The sequence below is a fragment of the Pleurodeles waltl genome, chromosome 10, assembly GCF_031143425.1.
Source record: "Pleurodeles waltl isolate 20211129_DDA chromosome 10, aPleWal1.hap1.20221129, whole genome shotgun sequence".
In the NCBI taxonomy this organism is placed as follows: Eukaryota; Metazoa; Chordata; class Amphibia; order Caudata; family Salamandridae; genus Pleurodeles; species Pleurodeles waltl.
The window spans coordinates 623,096,902-623,123,122 of NC_090449.1; the positions used below are offsets into that span (position 1 = coordinate 623,096,902).

Consider the following 26,221-nt stretch of genomic DNA (forward strand, 5'->3'; position numbering starts at 1 on the left):
GAAGATACATAGCCAGTGGATTGTACTCCACATTTGGAGTGTCTTCCAGAATTTAGAGAATTTTCACTTCCTTCCAAAAATCTAAATGATGCTCTTTGTGTCGTGCTTCCTCACATGTAAAAGATCATTTGATGGAAGATGTGAAATCTTTATTGTGGAGCTGGCCATACCAATATTTAGCTTGTTATTCGTTGCCAACAAATATTTCAATCAGTTTAATAGAAGTTACTTTCAAAGGATGTTCTGTGATTAAAAATGTGTTTTAGCACGCAAATGGTTTCTTGCTATCCTAGACTGAACTCCAACAAAACATCAAATAAACATGATGTCATAAATATGTCCTTTTCAGATAATGGCTATAATTGAAATGTAAATGAAGTTCAGAAGTAGGAAATATTGAAAACTAGTATCTAGTAATACCAATATTTATAGTGTGATGGCATTCTGCTCGAGACCTGCTTTTCAAGGTCTTGCTTAACAGCCCAGCTATCTCCTAGACATATTAGAACATCTTCATAAACTAATGAAAAAGTAAGGGCAGAGATTTACAGCTCTATGCAAGCGCATTTTGTATGTTTTTTTATTTACAAATATTCTTATATTCTTAGTGGTACACCTGCAACGCAGTTTTCTAGGTATACTGGTATGAATGTTTGGTGGCTTTTTCCAAAGGCTTCTGTTCTCACAATGCAGAGTTCTCCCTAGTGGAAAATTGAGAAAAAGGTGAAATTAGTTTCCTTCAACATGCACATTTCTTTTCTCAGTACAGAAAACACTTTTTCCTTTGCAGAAAGTTTTTCCCCTAAACCCCAAGCAAATATGTCCGTTATCTGTTTCCCTTCCCATCCTGGACGGATTTACTCCACCCTTTGGCTGGGGTAATTGATCGACTATTTCAAGGTTGGCAAGAGATTGGCGTTTGAGAATTCCACAAAAGTACATGTTTGTGGGGTTTTCCAAACTTGCTAGGCAAACTATGCCTTGGAATGTCACCTCTCCTACCTTGAGCGCAATTTACTACTGTTGATTTCACTGCACTTGTGGCTGAAAAGTCTGCAGTAGTACATTCATTAACCCAACATGAATCTTTTGTGAATTCCTGGCATCTATAAAACAGGTAAATTAATTAGTGAATTGAATGACTAATACTCAAAGAATGAGCTTTGGGTCAGCTGCCTTCTTCGTCCATTGGCTTCTATGCGTCAACCCTCTGCCATCATTACTTAGAGAGGTTGTCAATCACATCTTGGCTCCATCGAGAACAACAGTTCACTCTCAGTGGCATTCTATTAGCTGCTTGATTTATAACTTAGCTTCTCAGTAAGTGCTTTCATTGTAATGCATAATGGGCTATTTCGTTACATGAAAAGTACAATTAAGATGTATACTTTTGACAGATTTGTTTCTTTAACACAGCAGTCTCCACAAAATGCAAGAGAGGTGATTAATGGTAGCACTGTTATCTAATACATCACTTCTTAATTATAGCAACAGCCCACCATGTGTGAAGAACATATTAGTTGTCAGCTTCTTGTGTATTGCTGGCGGAGATAGAGGAGAATGACAGAACCAAAGCTTTACTGTGTGTAAGGTGAGCAGCAGAAGCACCCTAGTAGAGGTATATGTGAGTCTTCATTCTTTTTTAGTAGTGAAACATTATCATTACCACTTAACTTAACTTTGAGACGAACACTCTGCAGCTTTTTTGGACCATATTTAAATTTGAGGATGGATATCTAGTTTTTCTGAAGGTGTAGTTCACATTGTAATACGAAAGAAAAAGAAATATGACTCTTCAATTTAGGTAGAATCCAACATATGCGTTTATTTTGTGAGCAGAGTTAGAAATTCCTTTGGCAGTTGCCAAAATATATAGCTGCTCGTGTCAAGAGTACCTAGAAAAAAGAAAAGGTTTGAGTTAGAGAAACGTGATAAAGTCTACGTTGCTGTTAGTGGTGTCCTTCAAAATATTTTTTATTGCTTTCACCCAGCCTTCTATTCACAGGTCTGGACCCTGCCTGTGTATCCATTTACCAGTGTCAAGTTCAGTCTTTTTTCTAGATTGTCTACAGACCTCTTTGGCAGCAGCCATGATAGGCCTGATTGCTCACTTGGACTTCCCCCATTTTGTACTTCCTTAGCACAACACAACACCTTGATACGTTTCAGAGCGTTCACTTCATCTTTTTCAATGGCATTGCTAGTTTTCACCACAATTTCTAGATATATGCCTTCAAATTTCATGTTGTATTTCTTGCTTGAGTAGATAGCACTGTATTCATCACAACAGTTTAATGTGGACATAAGAGCAGACAGCAGCAGCACATATGACGGGGCAAACTTAAAATCTTCATATCTCACTTTCTAAACCTAGCATCATTCAAAGAGAGGACCATTATCATTGGCAGTAAAATGCAAACTGTTAATCTTTTTACGTGATAGTGACTTATTAAGAGGCCTCTTTAGAACTGAGCATTAATGCATGTGTTAAACCGCAAGTCAATGAGGATACAGAACAAATACCTCCTTTGGAGGGCAATACAGGCCCAGGGCACAATCACTGTTCTTTGGGGTACCAGTTCAACATTTCTTAGTTATGCCCTCCAAGCTTTTAGCCACTTCCCACTCGTCTCAGATTGAGAGGCTTGCCCCATACTTCAGGAAAATCATAAGTATAAATCGCCTCCTCTTCTACCTGTGTAACAGCAAACTCCTGGGTGCGCTGAATAGCAGATGCAACATGCCATCATAGTTGGCGCTAGTCCAATGCTTGATTAACCAGTAGTATGCATGTTTCCATAATTTAAGTTCAGATGGTGGAATATATTTGAGAAAAGAAAAAAACAAAGAGGAAACATGCGAACTCACCCCATGTGAGTGTGGAAGAGGAAGAGTCCAAATGTGTTATTAGTAATGCTCACAATTAATATGCAGTTATTCAATTTGCACGGGAGGCCACTAGTTATTATAAACAGGTGAAAGCAGAGAAAACACTGTTTGAAAGGGGGGGCGGTGGGTACGTGAAAATCAGAAAGAGACACACCAGCGTCTGGCTCATCACAGCCTGAATCAGGAGCATTTGAACCTTTATGTGATAAGTTGGAGTGACATTTATCAAGGAAGGGCAGCCATGCATTGTTGCTGAAAATAAATCATTTGACCCGTGAATAGGCAGTAGTTAAACTATTATTGCATTCTATCTGGCCCACCCCCAGCCCCATCTGACCTACGCAGCCACATGGTCACCCAGACAGTCATTGGCAAAGAGTAGACCAGCCACGTCCAAAGTGGCGAGGTAGCTTCTTTTTCATCCTTCTTATGCCACAAATTGTAGCTGCCGCATGAACAAGGCCCCTGTTGTCATTATGTGCCCAAGATGCTCCAGTAAGAAAGGTCCCAGTTGTGCAGACCACTACAGGCTCGGGAAGAGCATGGACTTTCTCACAGTGTGAGGCAGGTATCTAACTTGTCTTTTGTTGATGGTGCTTAACAAGCACACTGTCAAAGGTAGCAGACCGAGGCATGCTTCAGTTGAGCTAGTGCCCAGGGTCTTTCTTTCAGCTGTGAGTGAAGAAACTGAAAACTTCTGATGTAAGTTTGGCAAAAATCCAGAGGAAAGCACCTTGTTGCACAAGTTTGCATTATTAACGCGTCTAGCCCTGATAAATTACCTGTACCTGGACACGTTGGAGGTCGGTGAATCTTTTAACTGAGTCGGGCTCTCCTCATCCTCAATAGTCAAGTCACTCAGATCAATAATCAATAACTGTTGCAATCGGTAGTCAGTACTCAATTAATAGATCAATGCAACACATCAGAAATCAATAACAGTTGGTATTTCGGCGCACCATGACCTTTCAGTCATGAATAACCACACCAGTTTATTAAAAGTTAGTGAATTTATTTCCCTATATTAACAAAGCTAGCACGATATATATATGTCTCAAAACCAATTGATATATGTATATGAACATTACTAGCTGTCCATAACGGCGGAAGAAACGCAATCTACGCAAAATCTGAATAATGATACACTCTGTTATAGCAATGCAAATCACCAATGTGACTAACTGTATTTGACTAATTGCATACATTCGGTCAGCATAACAAGATTTCAATTCTTCATGATACATTGAATGAATACCTCGACTAACCTCTAATTACCATTGGCATGTGGGACTTCATGCAAAACGAATTTAGTCAACACAAATTTGGAAAACTTCTAGCTAGGATCCTATCAAAACAGCAGTTGGTACCTAAAAGGAAACCGGTTGATCAGCATGGGGCAAATTTCAAAGGGGCAAAGTTAAGGGCAAGTTTCCTTGCAGCGGCAAGGAGAATAGGGCAAAGTTACTGCATGGGCAAGACGGGGGCAAATCAAAGCTAAAGTCTCTAGGGTGAGAATTGTCAAAGTCTCTTTCTCTCAGATAGAGAAAAGGGCATCAGGGTATCGTCCAAAATGGAGTCTGGCATCAGGCTTCAAACTGGCATCTAGGAAAATGGCTGACTTCTCTTTGTCCGGTGGGTTTAAGTAAGAAACATTCCAAATTCTGTAGGGTCTTCCATTGGAGGGTTCATAGGTTGGCTTCAAATTGTCCAATCAAAATTGTCTTTTATTAGCGTCCATTTATGCATTCACTGTCCTTGGCGCCTTGGAACACGAATTGTATCATGGTTTGCCAATTATTTTACTATCTGTACCTCCATTGTCCGCACCTGCAGAGACTGACCTTGTATCAAAGGGGATGTAACCGGCCTAGCACGAAACCTTGGAGATAAGTGCACCAGCCAGTTTCTACTGGAAAAATACAACTTCAAGCAAGAATATTTGTTTCATTAGTTCAAGGAAAAAAAAGAATCACGCAGTTAGAATTTGAAACCAGGCAACTAGGCCAAAGCCTGTACTAAATTTAAGCTAAGCAAAACAGTTTTCAAACAAGAAATCATGGCATACATTTGCGATTATGACGGATTAGTACAATTTTAATACTTCATGATTAATAAAGCTCGTTTATAATGATGGCAAACTACCCCGAGGGCACAATTTCCCTCGTACATTATTTCTTTTACTAAAATCACACTTCATTATGTGTTTTCGATTACACGGTATACATGAATATATGTCGGACCTTCTTTTTCTGCGTCATCAATCCCTCCTCTGATGACTAATTATGTCATCACATCAAATCTACCCACAAATTTTATTCCATTAAAATTCTGTATAGTAATTTGGCACTTCAGTCAATTCCCTTTTTCTTTTAGTCCCTTTTGATTTTTCTCTATATATTTCCACCATTTTGTTTTCTATTTTCTCCTCTCTCTTTCTTTTGTTCCTTGCTTTTATTATTTTAATAGTTTTCCATATTCCCCAAGGACCTAATAAACAAATTAACACTATTAATATTCCCTTTATTATCTTTAATAACAATCCGTTCCAAACGTTGCTGAGCCAATTTCCCAAAGAAGCAAATCCTTTTCCAACTTTCTCCCAAACTCCGGGTTCTTTCAATTCCTTTAAATCCATACTTTCTCTAGTTAAATTTGTAAGCATCGTTCTAATTTTTCCACTGTTGTCGGGTATATATGTACAACAGTGACGCGTGCCAAGCATTTTGCAAACGCCGCCATCCTTTGCTAAAAGAATGTCTAAGGCAAGCCGATTTTGAAGAGTCATAGCTCTTTCTGCAGCGAGTTCAGCATCCATCAGGATTATAGCTCCCGAAAACTTTGTCAACATGTTATCCACAATAGTAGACAACTTTCGTATTTTGATTGAATTCAATATGACTCCTACTGAAGGAATCATAGCTCCAAATATATCTCCTACCACACCAGCAGCTGTCTCCCTTTTCTGAACACGATGTGATTCAGACAGCCTTGGAAATTTCTTTAAGTCATCTAGTTGGTAAACCTTTGGGAACAATATTCCCAAATAACACCTCCCATACCATCCTTTAGGAAGACGATAATAGGCGTTGAGTCCACAAATATAATATACTCCAGGAATAACTGGGTCTTGTCCATTCAGCATGAACGTCCACTTTTGTTGAAATGCGTAGGTGTGTTTACATTCACTCGTTCCCACAAAAACTGTGTCATAATATGATGGAAATCTATGTATACAAAATCTTCCCACATGCAATGTATCTAAAGCTATTTTCCCTTGTGTCTTTATTGCGGCAAAAGCATAATTATCTACAGACGTCCTTTCGTGCAATTCCTTCTCTAATTTCTCCTTCATTTCGTTCTTTCTATCGTCAGTGCGGTCTAAAAATTCTATTTCTACTGGTGAAAGCAAGCATGTAAGGTTCTCTCTATGTGCGTGGGCTGTGTGGAAAGGTGACATTGGTTCGAAAAATTCCCTCATTAATTTGGCAGACCAATCTCTAGCTATCTTACTTAGGTGCCCTATTATGGGGACATATGCAAATGTAACATCGTAATTAGTATAGAAATAATGAATGTCTTTTTGAGCATAAAATCTGGAAGCTACTATACTACATGTAATTCCATACGTAAGAGGCATGCTGTGATACGTTACCCCCTCCACTACTGAGGTAGGTATTTGTGTACACACATAGCAATCTTTCGCATCCATGGTCTCAACATACTCACTCAGTAAGCGATAGAAAACGTTAGATGAAAGTTCCTTCTTATCATGCAAGTGTCTCTCGTCTTGCTCGAGTCTCTTGAGAGCTGTTAGTTCAGTAACGATAATAGGTTTAGAAGTAGAAGCATCATTCGTCTCACTCTCACTTTTACCATGCATTCCAAGAACTATTGCTACAATTATTAGTACGCATGCGGTCAGTAAGCCTATACACATGTATTTACAATACTTCATTTTACGCCCCTGTGTAGTGAAGCTAGTCATGATCTGTATAGAATCAGAAAGCTGAAGACACTTTATCAAAGCGTTTTTTTTTTTTTTTTTTTTTTCTCTTAGTTGCAGGTATTTACAAAGCTGAACGAGTTCAATGTTCACACAGTTTTCTTTAGCAGCTTAGTCTCTTATCGGTTAGCAGCGTTGTCTCAAAATCGGTTTCAAAGTCAATCAAGTTTGCAATGTCTTAGCCGGGTGAAAAGTCAATCAAGTGATCAATGGTTTCAATCAACAGAGTCCATAAAGTTTTTATTTCCAAAATGAAGTTCTGCCTCTTCGTTCTCAAGGCTGAGGGATACGAATTCGTCTGACCAATCGTTATTGGCTACGTATGCCCACTCCGGACCGGAATACCTCCTGCTCGGTATCCTTTTTCTTTTCAGTTTTGCATCTCTCTTTGATTCTTTCTCACTGGTACTTTCCTCTTTGGCCAAGTCCTTTTCTTCACTTGGTGTTGGTACTACGACAGACACTTCCTTTCTTTTCTCTTTCACTCTTTGCCCTTCACTGTCGTTCAACGTTTCTCTAGTTCTTAGTTTTACTGGTGATATGCTCGGTCTTCTCTTTGCACTGTGTCCACTTGATGGACCTGCAATCTCTTCTGAAGAAGTTTGAGCAGTTTCGTTCTGTTCTGCCTTGTCCCCTCCTTCTGGGGAGTCAATCAGATTTTCCTTTTCTTTTTCTGTATCGTCTGCTTCTGGGAAAGCCCTCCTCTGATCAGGCTCTCCTGCTTCTTCACCTGTTTCGAGCCCTTTGTCACCGTTACTTTCTTCAGGCTCTTTGTCACTCTCAGCTGCTTCAGGCTCTTTGTTACCTTCAGCTGCTTCTTCGCTGTCTGAGGCTTCTCCTTGGTCTTCCCCAAGTGAATCAGTTGCTTCGTCCTCAGAGAATATTTCTCCCTCCTCTATTTCTGCCTGTTCGCTTCTAGTCCTTGTTCGCTCTGTCTCAGCGCTTGGCACTTTGTTATCAGGTACTGGTAATTTCAGCGCTTCAACTTCCTCATCCGTGGGACACAACACCCTCTTTGTGTGACTGGCGTGAATCCAGTTGGGAACTCCCGCACACTTCACAGCGGTGGTAGTCGTCAGAATCACTTGGAAAGGTCCTTTCCAACGGGGTTCCAAACACGACTTCCTCACGTGCTTCTTTATCACGACCCAGTCACCTGCTTTCAGGGTGTGTCCTGGACCTTGGATCGGTGGCAAGGTGGTTGCCTCCACCTGGTGAGAGAAAGAGCGAACCACATCAGCTAGACCTATGCAGTAGTCTAACACCATATCATCTGTAATATTCAAAAGTGCATTTGCAGGAACTGCTGGAAGTCTCATAGCTCTGCCCATGAGAATCTCGTGTGGAGACAGTCCAGTTTTTCGGTCAGGGGTGTTTCTCATTGACATTAACACCAAAGGCAATGCGTCGGGCCATTTCAAGTTTGTTGATGCGCATATTTTCGCCATTCTTGATTTCAATGTGCCATTCATTTGTTCCACTAAACCTGATGCTTCAGGGCGGTAGCTACAATGAAGCTTTTGCTCAATGTTCAGTGCTGCACAAAGCAATTTTATTACTTCATTATAGAAGTGACTTCCCCTATCTGATTCTAAAGAGATCGGGAATCCGAAACGTGGTATTAACTCTCTCAAGAGTAGTTTTGCAACTGTGAGACTGTCATTTCTGCGTGTAGGGTATGCTTCAATCCAGTGACAAAAAATGCACACATTCACCAACACATACTTCAAGCCTCCATGCACAGGCATCTCAATGAAGTCCATTTGCATCCTGCTGAATGGACCCCCTGCTCTTCCAATGTGGCTCAAATTTACTACTGTTCCCTTCCCTGCGTTCATCTGTTGGCAAATAACGCAACGGTGGCAAACTGCTTTAGCAACTTGACGGAATTTGGGGTTAAACCAATCAGTTTTAAACAACCTAATCATGGCATCTCTCCCAAGATGAGCTTGTCCATGGTAAAATCTGGCTATCTGTGTCAAAAGGCTATTTGGAAGAACGAATTTCCCTTCACTTGAAACCCACAATTCATCTAGTCTCTTTACACATTGTGATTTGGTCCAAGAAAGTTTCTCATCCTCACTAACATCATTCTGTAGGGATTTCAATTCGTCCATCGTATCTATAACTTTTAGAGCAAATATTTCGCTTTGTTCAAGTTCTGGTTCACTTATCAAATTCCATTCATCCCTGAGCAATATACAGTTCAATGCGCAAAACCTTGCGACTTGATCCGCATATCCATTTCCTAGGGAAACATAGTCTTGTCCCTTCGAGTGTGCACTGCACTTCACCACTGCTACTTCCCCTGGTAACTGAATGGCATGTAACAATTCTCTTATTCTTTCACCATTTTTTACTGGTGATCCTGAAGAGGTCATGAAGCCTCTCTGTGACCACAATTGTCCAAAATCATGCACTATTCCAAACCCGTATTGGCTGTCAGTGTAAATGGTAACTTTCATTAGTGCAGAAAGTTGGCTTGCTCTAGTAAGAGCTACCAATTCTGCCACTTGTGCAGAGTAAACCCCTTGAAGCCAAGAGGCTTCCAGAACACCTGTTACAGTACATACAGCATACCCTGCTTTCAATACACCCAGTGCATCTCTTAAACATGAACCATAAACAAAATTATTTGATCATTTTCTTCTAATTTGGTATCTTTGATATCAGGCCTTGGTTTGGTGCAAAATTCAGTCACCTGAAGACAGTCGTGCTCGATGTCTTCAGCGTTCTCTATTTCAGCATTTTCCCTGGGAAACAAGGTTGCTGGATTCAACGTAGTGCACCTTTTCAGCTGCACATTAGGTGATCCCAGAATTATTGTTTCATACCTTGTGAGTCTAGCACCAGTCATGTGCTGTGTTCGGGAACGTGTCAAAAGTATCTCGACTGAGTGAAGGACCATGACTGTTAATGGGTGTCCCATCACTATTCCTTCACTCTGAGTGAGGCTGATACCAACTGCTGCTACGGCGCGCAAACACCCTGGCAGTGCTGCTGCGACCGGATCCAAAGTAGCTGAAAAATATGCTACTGGTCTGTTTACGCCACCATGGGCTTGGGTCAAGACAGACAAGGAACATGCATCACGTTCATGACAAAACAATGTGAAAGATTTTGTGTAGTCAGGCATACCTAAAGCTGGAGCCCTGCACATGCATTCTTTCAATTCAATAAAAGCATCCATCTCATCTCCTTTCAGCTCAATTTCATCCAATGCATCCTTCTGGGTCAGTTTCAGTAAAGGTTTTGCGAGGGTGGAGAAGTTGGGAATCCATTGGCGACAATAGCTCACCATTCCCAAAAACTTCCTCACCTCCCTCCTCGTCTTTGGGGGACTCATTTGAAGTACACTTGTTATTCTTTCCTTCATTATTCTCCGTGACCCTTTTTCTATTTGGTGACCCAAATATTTCACTTTCTTCTGACAGAACTGTAATTTTGAAGGAGACACCTTGTGTCCATTCCTTCCCAAATGGTTCAATAGAGCAATGGTGTCGGCTGTGCAGTCACTTTCTGTCTTGGATGCAATCAGTAAGTCATCAATGTACTGTACTAGGGTTGACTCGAATGGCAATTCTAACGCTTCCAAGTCTTTCTTTAGAATCTGATTGAAAATTGACGGTGACTCCGAAAACCCTTGAGGAATTCGACACCAACTGTAAACTCTGTCTAAGAATTTGAAACAAAAGAGAAATTGGCTGTCCTCATGAAGAGGCACCGAAAAGAATGCTTGGGACAAGTCGATGACTGAGAACCATTCGGCATCGCAAGGGACTTGAAACATTATCACAGCTGGATTTGGTACTACAGGGCAGCATTTAATTATTATGTCATTTATTTTCCTCAAGTCCTGCACAATTCGGACGTTTCCACTTGGCTTTATTAGTCCCATGATTGGTGAATTACATGGACTGCTTAACACTTCTTTCAGTACTCCCTGTTTTACAAACTCGTCAATGAGTTGGGCGACTTTCATGAGGGTGTCTTGTGCCATATGGTACTGTGGGGTCTGGGGAAAGGTTACATTGGGTTTTACGGTCACTTTCACTGGTTCCACTCCTTTCACCAATCCCACCTCTTTTCCTGTCATATCCCACACTTCTTTTCCGACTGTTTCCTGTAATTCAGCTGGAATGTCTGCTTCAGTGATCATCGGAAAAAGGGTAATCAGAGGATACTCTTCATCGACAGTTTCCATCTCATCCCCTTCTACACTGTCCTCTTCTTCCCCATCACTGCTCGTCTGAATTCTAATTCCATCGTTCGAACACATAATCGAACATCCCAATTTGCACAATAGGTCTCTCCCTAACAGTGATATCGGGCTTGAGTCACATACCACAAAATTATGTGACCCTTGATAGTTACCAATTCTGACTTGTACTGGATCTGTGATTGGGTTCGTCAGGTACCTGTTTGCTACTCCCACTACTTGAACTGTTCTCCCTGAGAGTGGCAAATGTGGTACTTCAATGCTCCTAACGGTTGAACGTGTGGCTCCTGTGTCAACCAAGAATGAAACACGATGACCCATAACTCTTCCCTCCACATACGGACCCTTTTGATCAACTTCCAAGGATGCTGCAAGCACACAATTTCCCTCCTCATCTGAACTTCCACTCTCCCATACATCGTTTATTCCATTCTCGCTGTGTAGTGGAAATTGGTGTACTGTGTCATTTTGACTCATTCCCTGACCCGTGACCTGTTGAGGAAGCATTGCTTGCTGCTGATTCATTGGTGCTAAGGGTATTTGCATTTGCTGATTAGGTACCATGGGAAACTGCTGTTGCATTGGCTGCAATTGTGTCATTTGCACACGGGGCATTTGCACCTGTTGCGGTTGCATGGGTTGTAGACCCTGCATCTGATTCATATTGTTTTGAAAATTTGGGTTCGGACCTCTCAGTTTCGGTCCTCTCATAGTTTGAAATGCATTGACATCATTGTTTTGCTGACCTACACCTTCCTGCACCATCATTGGGCACTCCCGTTTCCAATGCCCGACAATTCCGCACGTGTGACATGGCATCACCTTCTTCATTGCCTGTATACCATTTGGAATCATAACGGTATTCAAATCAGGACCATTATTCACAAGACCTCCTCGGCCTCTGCCTCTCATCTGCGGCTGAAACATAGCATTTCCCTGTTGCTGCTGCTGCGGCATCTGTTGTTGAAACCCTTGCAAACCTTGTAAACCTGTCTGAGCTGCTCTGAGCTGCATCACCATCACCTTTTCCTTCAATCTTTTCTGCTTTGTCTCAATCTCATCACTGCAGTATTTTGCATAGTTCAACACTTCATCGATCGACTTTGACTGCCAACAAATCAAATGCGATTTAATCATCTGGCTAATTTCAGGTCTCAGCCCTTCCACAAACGTGAACACAAAATGAAGCATGTCCTTTGGCTCAATCGTTTCCGTGCCCCTGTAATTTTTAAACGCCTTCAACAATCTCTCATAGTACGCATGTATAGACTCTTTAACCTCTTGGGCTGTTCTGTCAATTCTCTGCCAATCCACATTTTTCGACGCAACCTTGGTTTTCAAGTGCTCGATCACCTTGTGGTACAAACTCATTACCGTAGGTGATGGCGCACCTGTGTCCCTATCTCTCTCTGGTTCACTCGTCGGCCAACCTACAGCCCTTTTACAATCTTCCCACAAATCAGCCGGAACCACAATCTCAAATAAGGTATTCAGGTCTTCCCAGAGACACTTCGCGAGTTTCACAAATCTATCTGTTTGTTGATACCACTCGATCGGTTTTTCTCTCAATTTGGGAAAGTCGTCCGTAAAGGAATGAATATCGCACCTGTGCCATGGTACATGCACAAGTTTTCCCCCTGCTGTCTCTCTCATTGGTAACATGGTTATCAGATCGTCATTCTGTTGTTTTTTCTCACTTCGTTCTGAAGTATTTTCCTTCTTTTTATCCTTTTTCTTGACCCACCTACTTTCCCACTTGTCTAAACATCTCCAGACCTGTGCACTCTGCAGTATCTCTTTAAGGTGTGTTTTCATCCCTGCGGATCTCATGTGTTCGAAGTCTTTCGTGTCGAAATCTAACCTGTAACTTCTACTCAGGTGTTTAGTCTTACCTATATCAATCTCGTGTCTGTCTGCAATTTCTTGTAATTTCTTATGTATGCTGCTCACTTCTCTTGTAATCCTAGGGCACATGTATCTTAGTTCTTCCTCCGTGTATGATTCTAATCTGTTCAAACCCATTGTTCCCTCAACCAATTCATCTGCCTCCATACCCAACCTTATTTTATTCAGGTATTCTTCTCCCTTCCCGCTAGATACACTCTGTGGGGAGTTCAGGCTGTTAAACCATTGTGTTAGCTGTTGTGCGTTCAGTCCCATCAATGTAGCAGTTACGTCAACTGCCATTGACGGTTTCTGTAATGTTTCAGTCTGTGATGTTAACGGTACTAATAGTGGTGGATGTGACCTTACCACGGTTGACGGAGCACAAATTGGAATTGGACTAAATTCCGACAAGGACCCAGATCCATTTGGCAGTGCCGCTATCGGAGTTGTCTCTGGAGTGGTTTCTATGCATCTTCTCCCTGTCCCATTCTGTATCATTAACCCTTGGTCGCTGGTGCTTGAATTTGCCTGTATGTACAGTGGTACTGGTGGACCTACAGTGATAGGTAGAGATATCGCATCTGGATTCTGTCTGTTCCCCGAATTCTGTGGCATATTAATCCCCACATTGTGGTTCATCATTGCTGGCATACCTAACTGGCTTTCTACTACTCGCACTTCTTGTGTCTGCTGTGGGGGCATCGAGAACTGTGTTGATTCAGCTTGAATCAATGTCGGTCTTTGATAGTTTTGTCCTCCCTGCGCCATTGAATCGGAAGTCATTCCCACATTATGCTCATCACAACAATGCCTTTGAACCTGTGGCTGATAGTTATCAGCAGGTTTCAATGTTGGCACGTCTGGGTACATCCTCTGAACCCGTGGTATCCGTGGTGAGAAAGGCATGTCGGAACTGCTCGGCCTCTGAGATCTTCTCAAATTTGGCGTCACATTACCCTGTATTGGTTCTGGAGGGGCAGTACTAATGCTTGAGCCTTTTTCGCTTTCCACATATGGTGGTGGGCGATCATTCAGTAATTGTATAATGAACTCCTCATCATCTGACTCGTCTCCCCTTTTCGAGTTTCTATTGCTCTCTCCCTCCCTGGACTGACTCCTGTTTGTCTTACAGGTGGCTTTCCTTCCTTCCGTCTCCTCTTCCTCTGCAATCGCTGGAAACAATTTAATTCCCTGCAATACGTCTGATCTCCAAACCTTTTGTGTGCTGTTCCATCTAGCATCCGCTAGGGTCTTTTCTACTTTCCTTATTCTTGTCTCAAATTTCTTTTGTTGTTGATTTCTAGCTATTAGCTCCCAAATTGCCAATGCCTCAAACTGTGCTGGCCTTGGGGGTACTTTCATGTCGTATAGCGCAAACCTCAGATTTTCTAAAACCCTTAGGTTAAACGACCCGTGGATAGGGAACGCTACACTTCCATGTTTTTCTGTTAATTTGCACCATTGCTTTAGCCAAAGACACGGCGCTACACCCTTTTCTTCAATGACGATGTAAGCTGGTGTACCCTCAGGCGGTGTTTCTTCTCCTACATTGGCTTTAATATAAGCATCTCCCCTCATGGCACTCTTGAATGCTTTGAAAAATTTCATCTTTCCGTCTTTTGTTTTTCTAAAAATATGTAATCAATAAGTGACTTTAATTCCCGGAATACTCTTCGCTTGCCTTTCCCCTCCCAATTGCGCTTCACGGACTGCGTCCAATCCGTGCGCGACCCTTCTCACCAACCGACCTATCCCAGCGCGGCTCCTAGTGACGTCACACTCACACACTGCGGCTGACAAAGTCCTGCGGCTTGTCCTCTTTTCATTCGGCTTCACTCATAAACTAATTTCTGCAATATAACGCGAGCACTTAACCAAAAGAATAAAACAGATCTGTCGGTTTACTACAGGAAAGGTAATACAATCGCTTCAGAAACCTTAGGGATTTTTCACTAGCCTCGGCAGTTATTCCATCTTTCTCGGTTTCCCACTTTCGCAAGCAAAATTTGACCCGCAAACTTTACTCTCAACTGATCAATGAACTATTCTAGTGCACTTTAGAATTCGTCAAATCTCAAAGTCGAAGTTTTCTTTTACTCTGCAACATTCATACCGACTTGTTGACCACGCCTGATCAACCTATTAAACCGACCAGATCACAACATCAAACAAGTGTCACATACACTTTTCAACATACTCCGGAGTCTCTTGACCTCGCAGGGCCCGTCTCAACATCAACAACCACGTGGACAATTTTTCTGCTCAAAGCGCTACACACACATGAAGTTCGACGACTTCCCTACTCTCACACCTTTGGAGGAACACTCCTCTAATATCTTTTAACTCCTTAAATCCTCACAGACTTCTCAATTAATCTGCGGCGATAAGCTGTGCAAGCGCGAAACCCTAACTTCACTCATACCGTCACTAGAAATGCTGAGACCATTCTCATACCTTCATGTTCCTCATTCGCAAGCTCCGAGATCCCGGGAAAGTCATTGGGGACTTAGGGCATCATCATCTCTCCGACTTGTTTTATCAAAGAAAATTCTAACCTGACTCTGTCTATTGTTCGGATGGGGTCCCAAAGGGCTAAACCATCAATCTCTGCTACCATCTACTGTTAACGCGTCTAGCCCTGATAAATTACCTGTACCTGGACACGTTGGAGGTCGGTGAATCTTTTAACCGAGTCGGGCTCTCCTCATCCTCAATAGTCAAGTCACTCAGATCAATAATCAATAACTGTTGCAATCGGTAGTCAGTACTCAATTAATAGATCAATGCAACACATCAGAAATCAATAACAGTTGGTATTTCGGCGCACCATGACCTTTCAGTCATGAATAACCACACCAGTTTATTAAAAGTTAGTGAATTTATTTCCCTATATTAACAAAGCTAGCACGATATATATATGTCTCAAAACCAATTGATATATGTATATGAACATTACTAGCTGTCCATAACGGCGGAAGAAACGCAATCTACGCAAAATCTGAATAATGATACACTCTGTTATAGCAATGCAAATCACCAATGTGACTAACTGTATTTGACTAATTGCATACATTCGGTCAGCATAACAAGATTTCAATTCTTCATGATACATTGAATGAATACCTCGACTAACCTCTAATTACCATTGGCATGTGGGACTTCATGCAAAACGAATTTAGTCAACACAAATTTGGAAAACTTCTAGCTAGGATCCTATCAAAATAGCAGTTGGTACCTAAAAGGAAAAACACAATGCATAATACATTTATCCTTTCATATTTACCAAATACAATCAGCATTCAAGAAAAGTCTTCGTCCTTCAGGTACCGGTTGATCAGCATGGGGCAAATTTCAAAGGGGCAAAGTTAAGGGCAAGTTTCCTTGCAGCGGCAAGGAGAATAGGGCAAAGTTACTGCATGGGCAAGACGGGGGCAAATCAAAGTTAAAGTCTCTAGGGTGAGAATTGTCAAAGTCTCTTTCTCTCAGATAGAGAAAAGGGCATCAGGGTATCGTCCAAAATGGAGTCTGGCATCAGGCTTCAAACTGGCATCTAGGAAAATGGCTGACTTCTCTTTGTCCGGTGGGGTTAAGTAAGAAACATTCCAAATTCTGTAGGGTCTTCCATTGGAGGGTTCATAGGTTGGCTTCAAATTGTCCAAACAAAATTGTCTTTTATTAGCGCCCATTTATGCATACACTGTCCTTGGCGCCTTGGAACACGAATTGCATCATGGTTTGCCAATTATTTTACTATCTGTACCTCCATTGTCCGCACCTGCAGAGACTGACCTTGTATCAAAGGGGATGTAACCGGCCTAGCACGAAACCTTGGAGATAAGTGCACCAGCCAGTTTCTACTGGAAAAATACAACTTCAAGCAAGAATATTTGTTTCATTAGTTCAAGGAAAAAAAAGAATCACGCAGTTAGAATTTGAAACCAGGCAACTAGGCCAAAGCCTGTACTAAATTTAAGCTAAGCAAAACAGTTTTCAAACAAGAAATCATGGCATACATTTGCGATTATGACGGATTAGTACAATTTTAATACTTCATGATTAATAAAGCTCGTTTATAATGATGGCGAACTACCCCGAGGGCACAATTTCCCTCGTACATTATTTCTTTTACTAAAATCACACTTCATTATGTGTTTTCGATTACACGGTATACATGAATATATGTCGGACCTTCTTTTTCTGCGTCATCAGCATCTAAAAGTTAAGCATGTACTGTGAAGCGGAAGGAAGAGCCAGGGGCCTTTGCATTAAAATTCTGAAATGGGTCAGGTTTAGGGATGGATCCCTGTCTTATAGACACCATAGAACAGGATGTCAGGCCATTGGTAGCTAGTTTGTATAGATCTTGTCAGTTTGTTTCTCATTATACCATTTTGTTGTTAAGCCTCTTCTGCTGACTTTGGACAGTGAGTACAATGAAACTGTCGAAGTTCAAACCTAAGTGTACTGTGAAATATGGAATAAAAGCTCTAAGGAGATTCCCCAGACCAATCCTTTATGTGCCACATGACAGGGGCAAACCCCAACCACTGCTAGAGCACACACAACAAATGAGAAATTATTGTCACGGACAACATTTAGGCAGTTTGGCAAAAAACGATCAGGAAAGTGCATGGCTTGGGATGGGCAGTCATAATAGTGGGCACTTGTGTCTTAATGTTGCATGGTTGACAACTAACACAGGACTGCAACATTTGTGAGCAATGAAAGCAAAACATAAGACACGGCAAGGTTGTTTGATTTCATCATTCCTCCTTTACATAGAAGTCCTAACACCTGGTGCAGATGAGTTAAGTTAAGCAATACCATCTGCGAGCAATAAGCCCCCTCTCCTAGATGCTTTATAGTTTGTCCTGATAGCACCTAAGTTTTTTTCAGGTCCTCCTGTCAGTCTTGAGGCCTGTTCCTGCAGCACAGCTAAATCCTGTGGGATGGCCATGAAGGACTTAGAGGCAACAGAGAGAAAATGGTACTGTGAGTGGGAACAAAGTTGCAGCTTTTGCAAAATGACCTGTCAGGGCGTTACAACAGACCCTTTCTTTTCAGGATACCTGATGAGCAGTATAGTTGAGTTTAGAAGTGTAGAAACTAATCTCTTTCGAAAGCTTTCACAATTGTTATTTCTAAGCAAAGTAAATGACATTTGGTACCAATACTCAGTTCAATATCATCCAATTTATCGAACTCAGAAAGATGGAGGGCTGATTCTTTCCTCCACTTTACAAACCCATCAACATAACAGTTTACCTGTGAAACATGTTTTTCACTCCAGGCTCGTTTTGGTGAGGTAGGCAGTGAGAATTTGTCAGTCATAGAGTTAACCCTTTTCTGAAGGAGGAAACAATGGATCAACAATCAATAATAAAAGCACCCTGAGATGGTAAAATGAGAAGTTGACAGCAACAAATTATATCTTGGGGACAAGCAAGAATACATTCACACAGTGAGGGTCCATCACAGTAAGAGGTACACCCAAAGTCAGTCTTTGCTGACACTTTAACCAAGGATGAGGGTTGCCCCACTGCTTCAGGATCCAGGGCCGGTCAGTAATGGGCAATGGTTTTTTTTAGTCGCCAAGTGTTTAAACCACACTACTATTTTATCATGCCAAAACAGAGAGAAAGATTTCAAGTAGTCAGTCAGTCCCAGTGCTGCGACGGTAGACAAACAGTTTGTAATGAAATAAATGCTTGTATTGCTTCCGTGGACTAGGCAAATGTTAAGGGGGTCTTTTCTAGCGCCTTTGTGTTGCTGAAAAAATTTGGAAATGGAACGTGAAGGATGGGTTGGACATGATCAGAAGACAGGTGTGCTTCACCACCAGCAGCCATGTTCCGAACTAGATATTGTAAATTAGGAAGGCAGTGCTGATATTTGCTCTTAGATGCTTTGTGTTCTTTCTCAGCTGGTTACGATAAACGGCTTCTCATTCTGTATGGGTCCAACGTGCAAGAAGCAAGTTACATATCATGCATGTACTTGATGAGAGCAGGAGTCAGACCTTTAGATTTCGTGATGAGTAGGTATTGTAGGGGCCAGCAGTTGAGATGAAGATATATTTTGCTCAAACAAAGCGGAAACAACATGACGGGTTTTCTCATAGGTACCATGCCGGACAGGTACTGGGAAACTTACAGAAGTATTTTATTGAAGTTCAAGCACCTCATGGCAGGGTCAGTGGTATGTTTCCGAGCCGGTATGCAGGGACCTCAGTGAAGGGGATATACGCAGTAGGAGCGTGGAGCACACCAATGAAGAGGCGCTGTACTGGGAGTGTCCTGAAGAGGGCCAAGGGATGGCATCTCATTCTTCCTCTCTAACACAGCATTCTCATTTTCCTTGAGGACCTCCAAGTAAACTACCATCTAATGTAAAAGACACGGTGCATAACTCATCTTGCATAGCAATTCCCTTCTCAGTAGATTGGTAAAACAGAACAGTTTAACATGAAAGCATGGTGCTCTGAAATGAGACCACGAGTAATAGAGACATGAGCTGAAACAGATTTGGGAATGCCCAAACTTACAATGTCAATTGTACACACAGATTTGCCAAAGAGCAAGAAGGGAGGGAAATCAGAGGCTTTGAGGGCGGAGCAGCAGGCTCTGGTATCAACAAGACAGGGTCAAGCAGTCTGAAGGATGAGTGGGGCTCTCACTTTGGGCATCCGTGATCTGTATGTGCAGATCTTCTTCCAGTGCCTCAACTGCTCATAGTTTGCATAGGAATACTGCTAAGGTGAGTGAACACACTCCTTTCCACTCCTGCCTTCTTCAAATTTCCCGTATAAATTCTATTTTCTCTCCAGTTTTACATAAATCGCCTTCACCAATCCATTCAAAACACATCCTTAATTATTAACCCACTGACATTTCAGAACGAAAAACAAAGAAAAACTAAAAATGAATCACAGTGGACCGACATTTCCCAGCCCAACCAATGCATTCAAAGACACAGACTCCCCTATAACAAAAAGGGCATAAACACAAAGCTTCCTAGGAGAGAAAAAAACTAGCTGTCTGCTCAGGTGAAGACGAGAAGCAAGTGTACACTCCTACAAACCAGCCAAAACCAAAATTGCATGTCGTAATAGCACTGCACAACAAAGAGAAGATTGTGTTTAATTCAGTACGTTTTGTCAAGGTTCACGCTTGTTACCCTCACAAAAATATGCTTTGTGAAACAGCATACTTGAAGAAGGCAACACAAAACAAATAGTCACAAAATACTTAAGACAACAAACACACACACACCCACCCACAAACTAACATAACAGGTACACTTAGTCACAATAACAAATGGGCTCATGCTAATCACTGTTAGCATTGCTGTGTCCCTACCGCTGTTATTCAGTTATTGGAACATCACTCTTCCAGCATTGGTGCTTAGGGGGGGGGGGGGGTGTGTGTGTGTGTGTGTGTGTGTGTGTGTGTGTGTGTGTGTGTGTGTGTGCGCGCGCGCTCCCCATCCTCTCCTTTGTTCATTAGAAGTGCTCTTAATTTTGGCACTTGCCTACAACTCTCAGAGGTGACGATATGACTGGGCACTCATATTCTTGGCACCAGTGGTACCGACTATGCTTCAACAAGAAAAGATCATTTGGACCACTGCACTGTCAGATGATTATGTTATTCCCACATCTTTCTTCCAGCTTCTCCAACCGCAGATCTTCCCATTGTTCTCTTTCTCAGTAAATTTAGCTCTGACCTTCTGGGAATACCCTTCCCAATCCTTCAGGAACCTGCAAGACTATATATAGGCCACAAGGTTATACATATAGCGAGCAGGAGCCCTCTATGGTGGGATGCAAACTTTTGGTCTTACTCCCATATTCTTGGTTCTTTTTTTCAAACAACTCTCATCACACCAAGCACTTCTTCAGGGCCATTTCCATTCTGCCTCCGACCAAAGTGGCATATTCCGAGGAGGATAAGTGGGTTGGGCTCAACACTTTAATCCCGACTCTCACATGAGTGCCTCATTCTTATGCAAGGGTAGGAGTAAGGTAGGAATGGTCAATACTGTGGCGAGAAGTAGAGAATCAATCAAACAATTGACTTGTAGAGCACAACTTGTCACCTATGAGGAGATCCGTGGGCTGGAGAAAGCCCTGCACTGGCAAACCTTAGATCCATTTTACTTCTTCAGCTCTGTGACATATATTAGAATCTCCGACTGGGGTTGAGGGTTCAAACCCTTAGAAGGTAATCAAACTGCACCTAATCCCATGACCCCCTTAACCTTACTATATTAGTCCTTGCTCCTCGATGTCAATTTCCAACCCTGCTAGGGCATTAAAACATTAATCAGCCCATGTATACTTTATAATCTTTCTGAGTTTGAATCACCCATACAAATTATAACCTGGTAACAGCTGGGCAGCAAGACCCACCTTCCTTCCAGTTCCCACACAGAGGAACCTCTCTTACCTTATTTGGTGTGCCTTAATCATGGTGGGGAAGCAATCCAGCTGCAGGACTCACCGCAGCTGACAGCGATTCGAGTCAGGACACCAAGACTGTTAAAGAAAAAAATAACTCTGTACTCTGAAATTTAGGTAGAGTATAAATCTATGCATTTTTTTATCACAAAATGAGCAGCCACACAGATGTTCCCTTTGCAGCTGCCAAAAAATGAAGCACACTTAGGAAAGAAATATTTTAGTTAGAGAAGCAAATGATAGAACAAATGATGGAAGCTATTCTTCTAGAAGCTATATTTCTGGTAGTGATGGCTTTCAAAATATTTTCTATTGCTTTCTCAAAGCCTTCAATTCACCAGATTAGCACTTTGCCCGTGTGCCTGCTTATGTGAGCCAAATCCAATCCTTTCTCTCTGTTGTCCGCAAACACCTTTGGCAGCAGCCATGATGGGCCTTGTTGTTTTCTCTGACATAAGTACTTTGGGTAGGAAGATTAGGCAAGCAATAATTTTCTGGGATGTGGCAGAATCAGGACATCTCAAGAGCACCGCCATACATTCATTCACCTGTTCATATATGTTATGTTATGTGAAATTGTAGAGCGCAGCTAATCACCCATGAGGGTATTGCTGGCGAGTTTTAACAGAATTATTGATGAATATTCATCTACCTGAGTATTGAGTTTGTCTAGAAACTGTAATAACATAGGGAAAAATAATACACACATTTGAAAGTGTGACCACGGTGAGTGGCCACCAATGTTCACGAAGTGTACTTATTCGTGACATAATAATATGAAATATTGAGCATTTGTTTGATTAATGTGGTAATATGCCATATTTGGGGTTATTCATTATGTAATTGCTTTATTAATTGAAAGCCTTAACTTAGCGGAGGTCTTGGCCTAGTTGCACGGCCTCATGTCAAGCTGCATTTCTTGCACGTAATCAAAATGGCCGTCTTAAAGAATTGAACTGTGATTTTTCACTGTGCTGACCAAATGTGCTCGTAGCTAAAAGTCTTTCATGAGAAATGACTCACTTTCCTAGAAGATGCTGTTCTTGCTAAATGTAACAAAATAAGTGTAATGTGTGTAAGACTGACTTTCTCATGAGGAGAACAATGGAGACACTGACTGGAGTATAAACTGCAACAATATTGTTACCTGACGAGCCGGATTATGAGGACATTACAAGAGAAGACAATCAGCGACATGTGAACTGTGTCCAATAAAACTAAAATATAAAATCTATATTTTCTACTGGAACAAAGTGTGAACATGCGATCCCCTGACTAATGGGGACTTGAGAAGAAATTTTAGGAAATCTAACTTAACGGGACTACACTGAGAAGAAGCAGCCATTTGTGCATTTGTCCTTTGCCTACGGCATTTGCCCATTTTCTAACTTACTGAGAGGTCATTATTTTCTGAGCACCTTGATAAGAGAAGTGCTTACTTTAATGCTTAAAGACTTTGGGGGTCATTCTGACCCCGGCGGTCATGCACCGCCGGGGCCAGGGTTGGCGGGAGCACCGCCAACAGGCTGGCGGTGCCCCGCAGGGCATTCTGACCGCAGCGGTTTGGCCGCGGTCAGATGCGGAAAACCGGCGGTTTCCCGCCGGTTTTCCGCTGCCCATTAGAATCCTCCATGGCGGCGCAGCTCGCTGCGACGCCATGGGGATTCTGACAGCCCATACCGCCATCCTGTTCCTGGCGGTTCTCCCGCCAGGAACAGGATGGCGGTATGGGTTGTCGTGGGGCCCCTCGGGGCCCCTGCAGTGCCCATGCCAATGGCATGGGCACTGCAGGGGCCCCCGTAAGAGGGCCCCACTTTGTATTTCAGTGTCTGCTTTGCAGACACTGAAATACGCGACGGGTGCCACTGCACCCGTCGCACCTTCCCACTCCGCCGGCTCAATTCTGAGCCGGCGTCCTCGTGGGAAGGGTGGTTTGCACTGGGCTGGCGGGCGGCCTTTTGGCGGTCGCCCGCCAGCCCAGTGCAAAAGCCAAAATACCCTCAGCGGTCTTTCGACCGCGGAGCGGTATTTTGGAGGGGGGAACTCTGGCGGGCGGCCTCCGCCGCCCGCCAGGGTGAGAATCACCCCCTTTGCCCTTTCTGAACTTTGATGCTGAATCCTGAATCCTTGCTGACCAGAGTGATGTCCTGAGGATGAAGACTGACACTGCTTGCTGATCCATATTGAGGACAGGTATTATGAATTAGAATGTTGATTGTTATGTCTATTTGCTTTTGTTTCTATGTACCAACCACAATATTGTGATAGAGCCATAGTTAAATGTTTTCCAAATTTTTGTTGACCAAATTGTTTTGCATGACGCCCAACATGCTAATTCTAATCTGATGTTAGTTAGGGAACCACTGATGAAGTCCACTACGTGGAATAATATTTGAGGTCTTTCTTTGCTGAAACTAAATGTATATGATATTGTATGTGCAGTTATTTTTGCTATTAATTTGCACTGTGAATTAGAATGTGTAGTAGCTCAAGCCTTGATTAGATTGTGTTTCTTTCTCAGATTCGGACAGCCAGTGAAGTTTCTGTATGCTTATCATTTGATTTTGAGATTAATTTACATGACTTCCGTATTGTTAATATAGGGAAATAAATATTCTAACGTTTACATAAAGGTGTGGTTATTCATAACTGTGAGGTCCTGGGGTGTGATAGTTACTGACTCCTATTGATTACTAATGTTATTGATTATCATTGATGATTAATGTTATTGATTGGTTATTGATTATTGATCTGCCTATACTGGGTCTATAGTGGGGACATCTTAAATGTGAGTCGAAAGGTTCATCTACCTATTCCCGTCCCCTTGTAAGTTTACTTATTAAGGTCCGACGTGCTAACAGTATCTATGCCCTGAAACATGCAAGTGCTGATATAGCGATGCTCTCACTCATCCACCAGTTTATCCATGCACTCTCTCATCCATCCATGCACATTCTAATAAACTCATTCACTCTGTCAACCATTTCTGCATCTTCATCACCAAAGGATTCATCCATCCACACCCTTACTAATCCATAACCCTAAAGTATTCACCCATTCATTCACACAGTTTATACAACCCACCCAACAGAATTCAGAAAAGCACTTTCACTCAACAAGACCAGAGCTATTGACTTTGTCAGTGCTTGATTTAGGTCACTGTAGCTTTTGAGGTTAATGTCAGCTTTGTAACGAAACGTGAAAACTGAAACGCACCATTGTGTGTTCTCCTCCCTGCATTCAAGGCCGGTTTGTATTTCTTTGCATTTACCTGGCGAAGAGCTGTGTGTTCAGCCCTGTGTCAACAGCAGTCCCCGCAGTGGTACTTATCATTGTTTCTAAACTAGGAAGCTCAGTCCAGTCTGATATGGTTTGAAACAAGTCTGACGCTCGCAAGTGAACAGCCTCGCACAGAACATCGAGAAACGTTCAGAGCAAGCAGTGTGTGACCTGCGGGAAAACTTATTTCGCTCAGGTTGTTCCTGAATGTTCTAAACTTTATTTGCACTTCGTAAACAAACGTGGGCGGAGATGATGTCTTGCTGCTGTCTGCATCTGAGTTCCTTGTGGGAGCAGATGGTGAAAGCCTGCAAGTGTATGGGACAGATTCTGTCGGTGACTCACTCTCCGAAGGCAGACCCTGCTGCTGACAGCACCGGGAAGCTGAGCGCCATGGATATAAACCAGCTTGAAGAGGAGTACCTCTGTATAAAACAAAAACAAAAGCTGCAGACGCATATCATCGTCTATAAAACAGGTAGGCTCCGGGGAGCGTGAAATAGCGATCGCTCGGACTGGCACAGCGTTTAAGTGAGAGAGAAGCCATTAGGCAGCGCTGGCTTGGGTACTTGTAACGCCTGTTATCGCAACGCCGACAAGCAGGTTATTTTCTTCCTGAAGAGCTACAGAAAAAGCGCTATTTGAGGAGCGTGGATCTTCTTCCACGGCACAGATCAGGCGATGCCAGAGTGAAGCAACATGGAAAAGACAAAATGTTTTTTTATTTAGTTTACTGCTGTATTTCCGTTTGCAGTGATATAATGTCTGTAACTTTATGTATTACAACTTTTTGTATTACATGCCGACATGTAGAATCGTCTGTAATCTGATATCCCTGTGGTGTAACGGGGCGTGTTTGGTTCGTGCTGGAGGGAAAACACATCACAGTGCGCACTCAGTTGATTTTCATCTAAACAGATCATACGTTTGTGGCTTTTCGAATACAAAGTTGCAATCTCCGGCATTTCATAGGAGTTTATAAAATATGTGTACTAATATTTCCTGTAGAGCTTGACAATCTTCTTTAATCACGTTTTTGTTTGAGCTCTGTTACTGTGCGGGCACATGGTTAAAAAATAAATCCTGCAAACATAAGTATACTTAAAATACTTACGCCTCTTGTAGGTTGATGAATATAGTTTTTAGGCAGAGTCTGCTAGACAGGGCATGAGTTGTTGATTTGCAGGCATATTGTGTCTTACCAAGAACACAGAAGGGCTTGGAGCCCACCCATTGCTTACTATTGGTTGGCGTTCCTTGTCACTCTCATTTGCTAGCTTCTATGAACGGCTTGCGGGGCATAGAAGGGGCGGGGCGGCGTGCCGGCGGGAGGAGAGATTTAAACATTAAAATATATTAAAATCTTTTTTTTAAAAGTACCTTGCTCTTCGCAGTGCCCACGCTTCTCCTCGCCTTCGTCCTGCTGCACGCACAGGCTCCCAGCCTACCCTGCGCCAATCCTGGCGCTGCTCAAAGCAGCATCAGG

The 26,221-nt window shown here is 42.4% G+C and overlaps 1 protein-coding gene and 1 long non-coding RNA gene across 3 annotated transcripts in view; one reads left to right on the forward strand and one right to left on the reverse strand.

The window, feature by feature from the left end:
* Window positions 1-657: 657 nt before the first annotated feature.
* On the reverse strand, window positions 658-26,153 carry LOC138261765 (uncharacterized). Its single transcript, XR_011199145.1, has 3 exons — window positions 26,116-26,153; window positions 21,446-21,534; window positions 658-701 (listed from the first exon to the last, which is right to left on the reverse strand). It is a non-coding gene; the product is annotated as an uncharacterized lncRNA (long non-coding RNA).
* The window catches only part of C10H9orf152 (chromosome 10 C9orf152 homolog), a 163,509-nt gene continuing 162,141 nt past the window's right edge, over window positions 24,854-26,221 (forward strand). For both annotated transcript variants that reach the window (XM_069211092.1, XM_069211093.1), the window contains exon 1: window positions 24,854-25,213. In XM_069211092.1, the coding sequence (XP_069067193.1) occupies window positions 24,988-25,213 (226 nt within the window). In that variant the 5' untranslated portion in view covers window positions 24,854-24,987. The remainder of the gene's footprint in view (window positions 25,214-26,221) is intronic.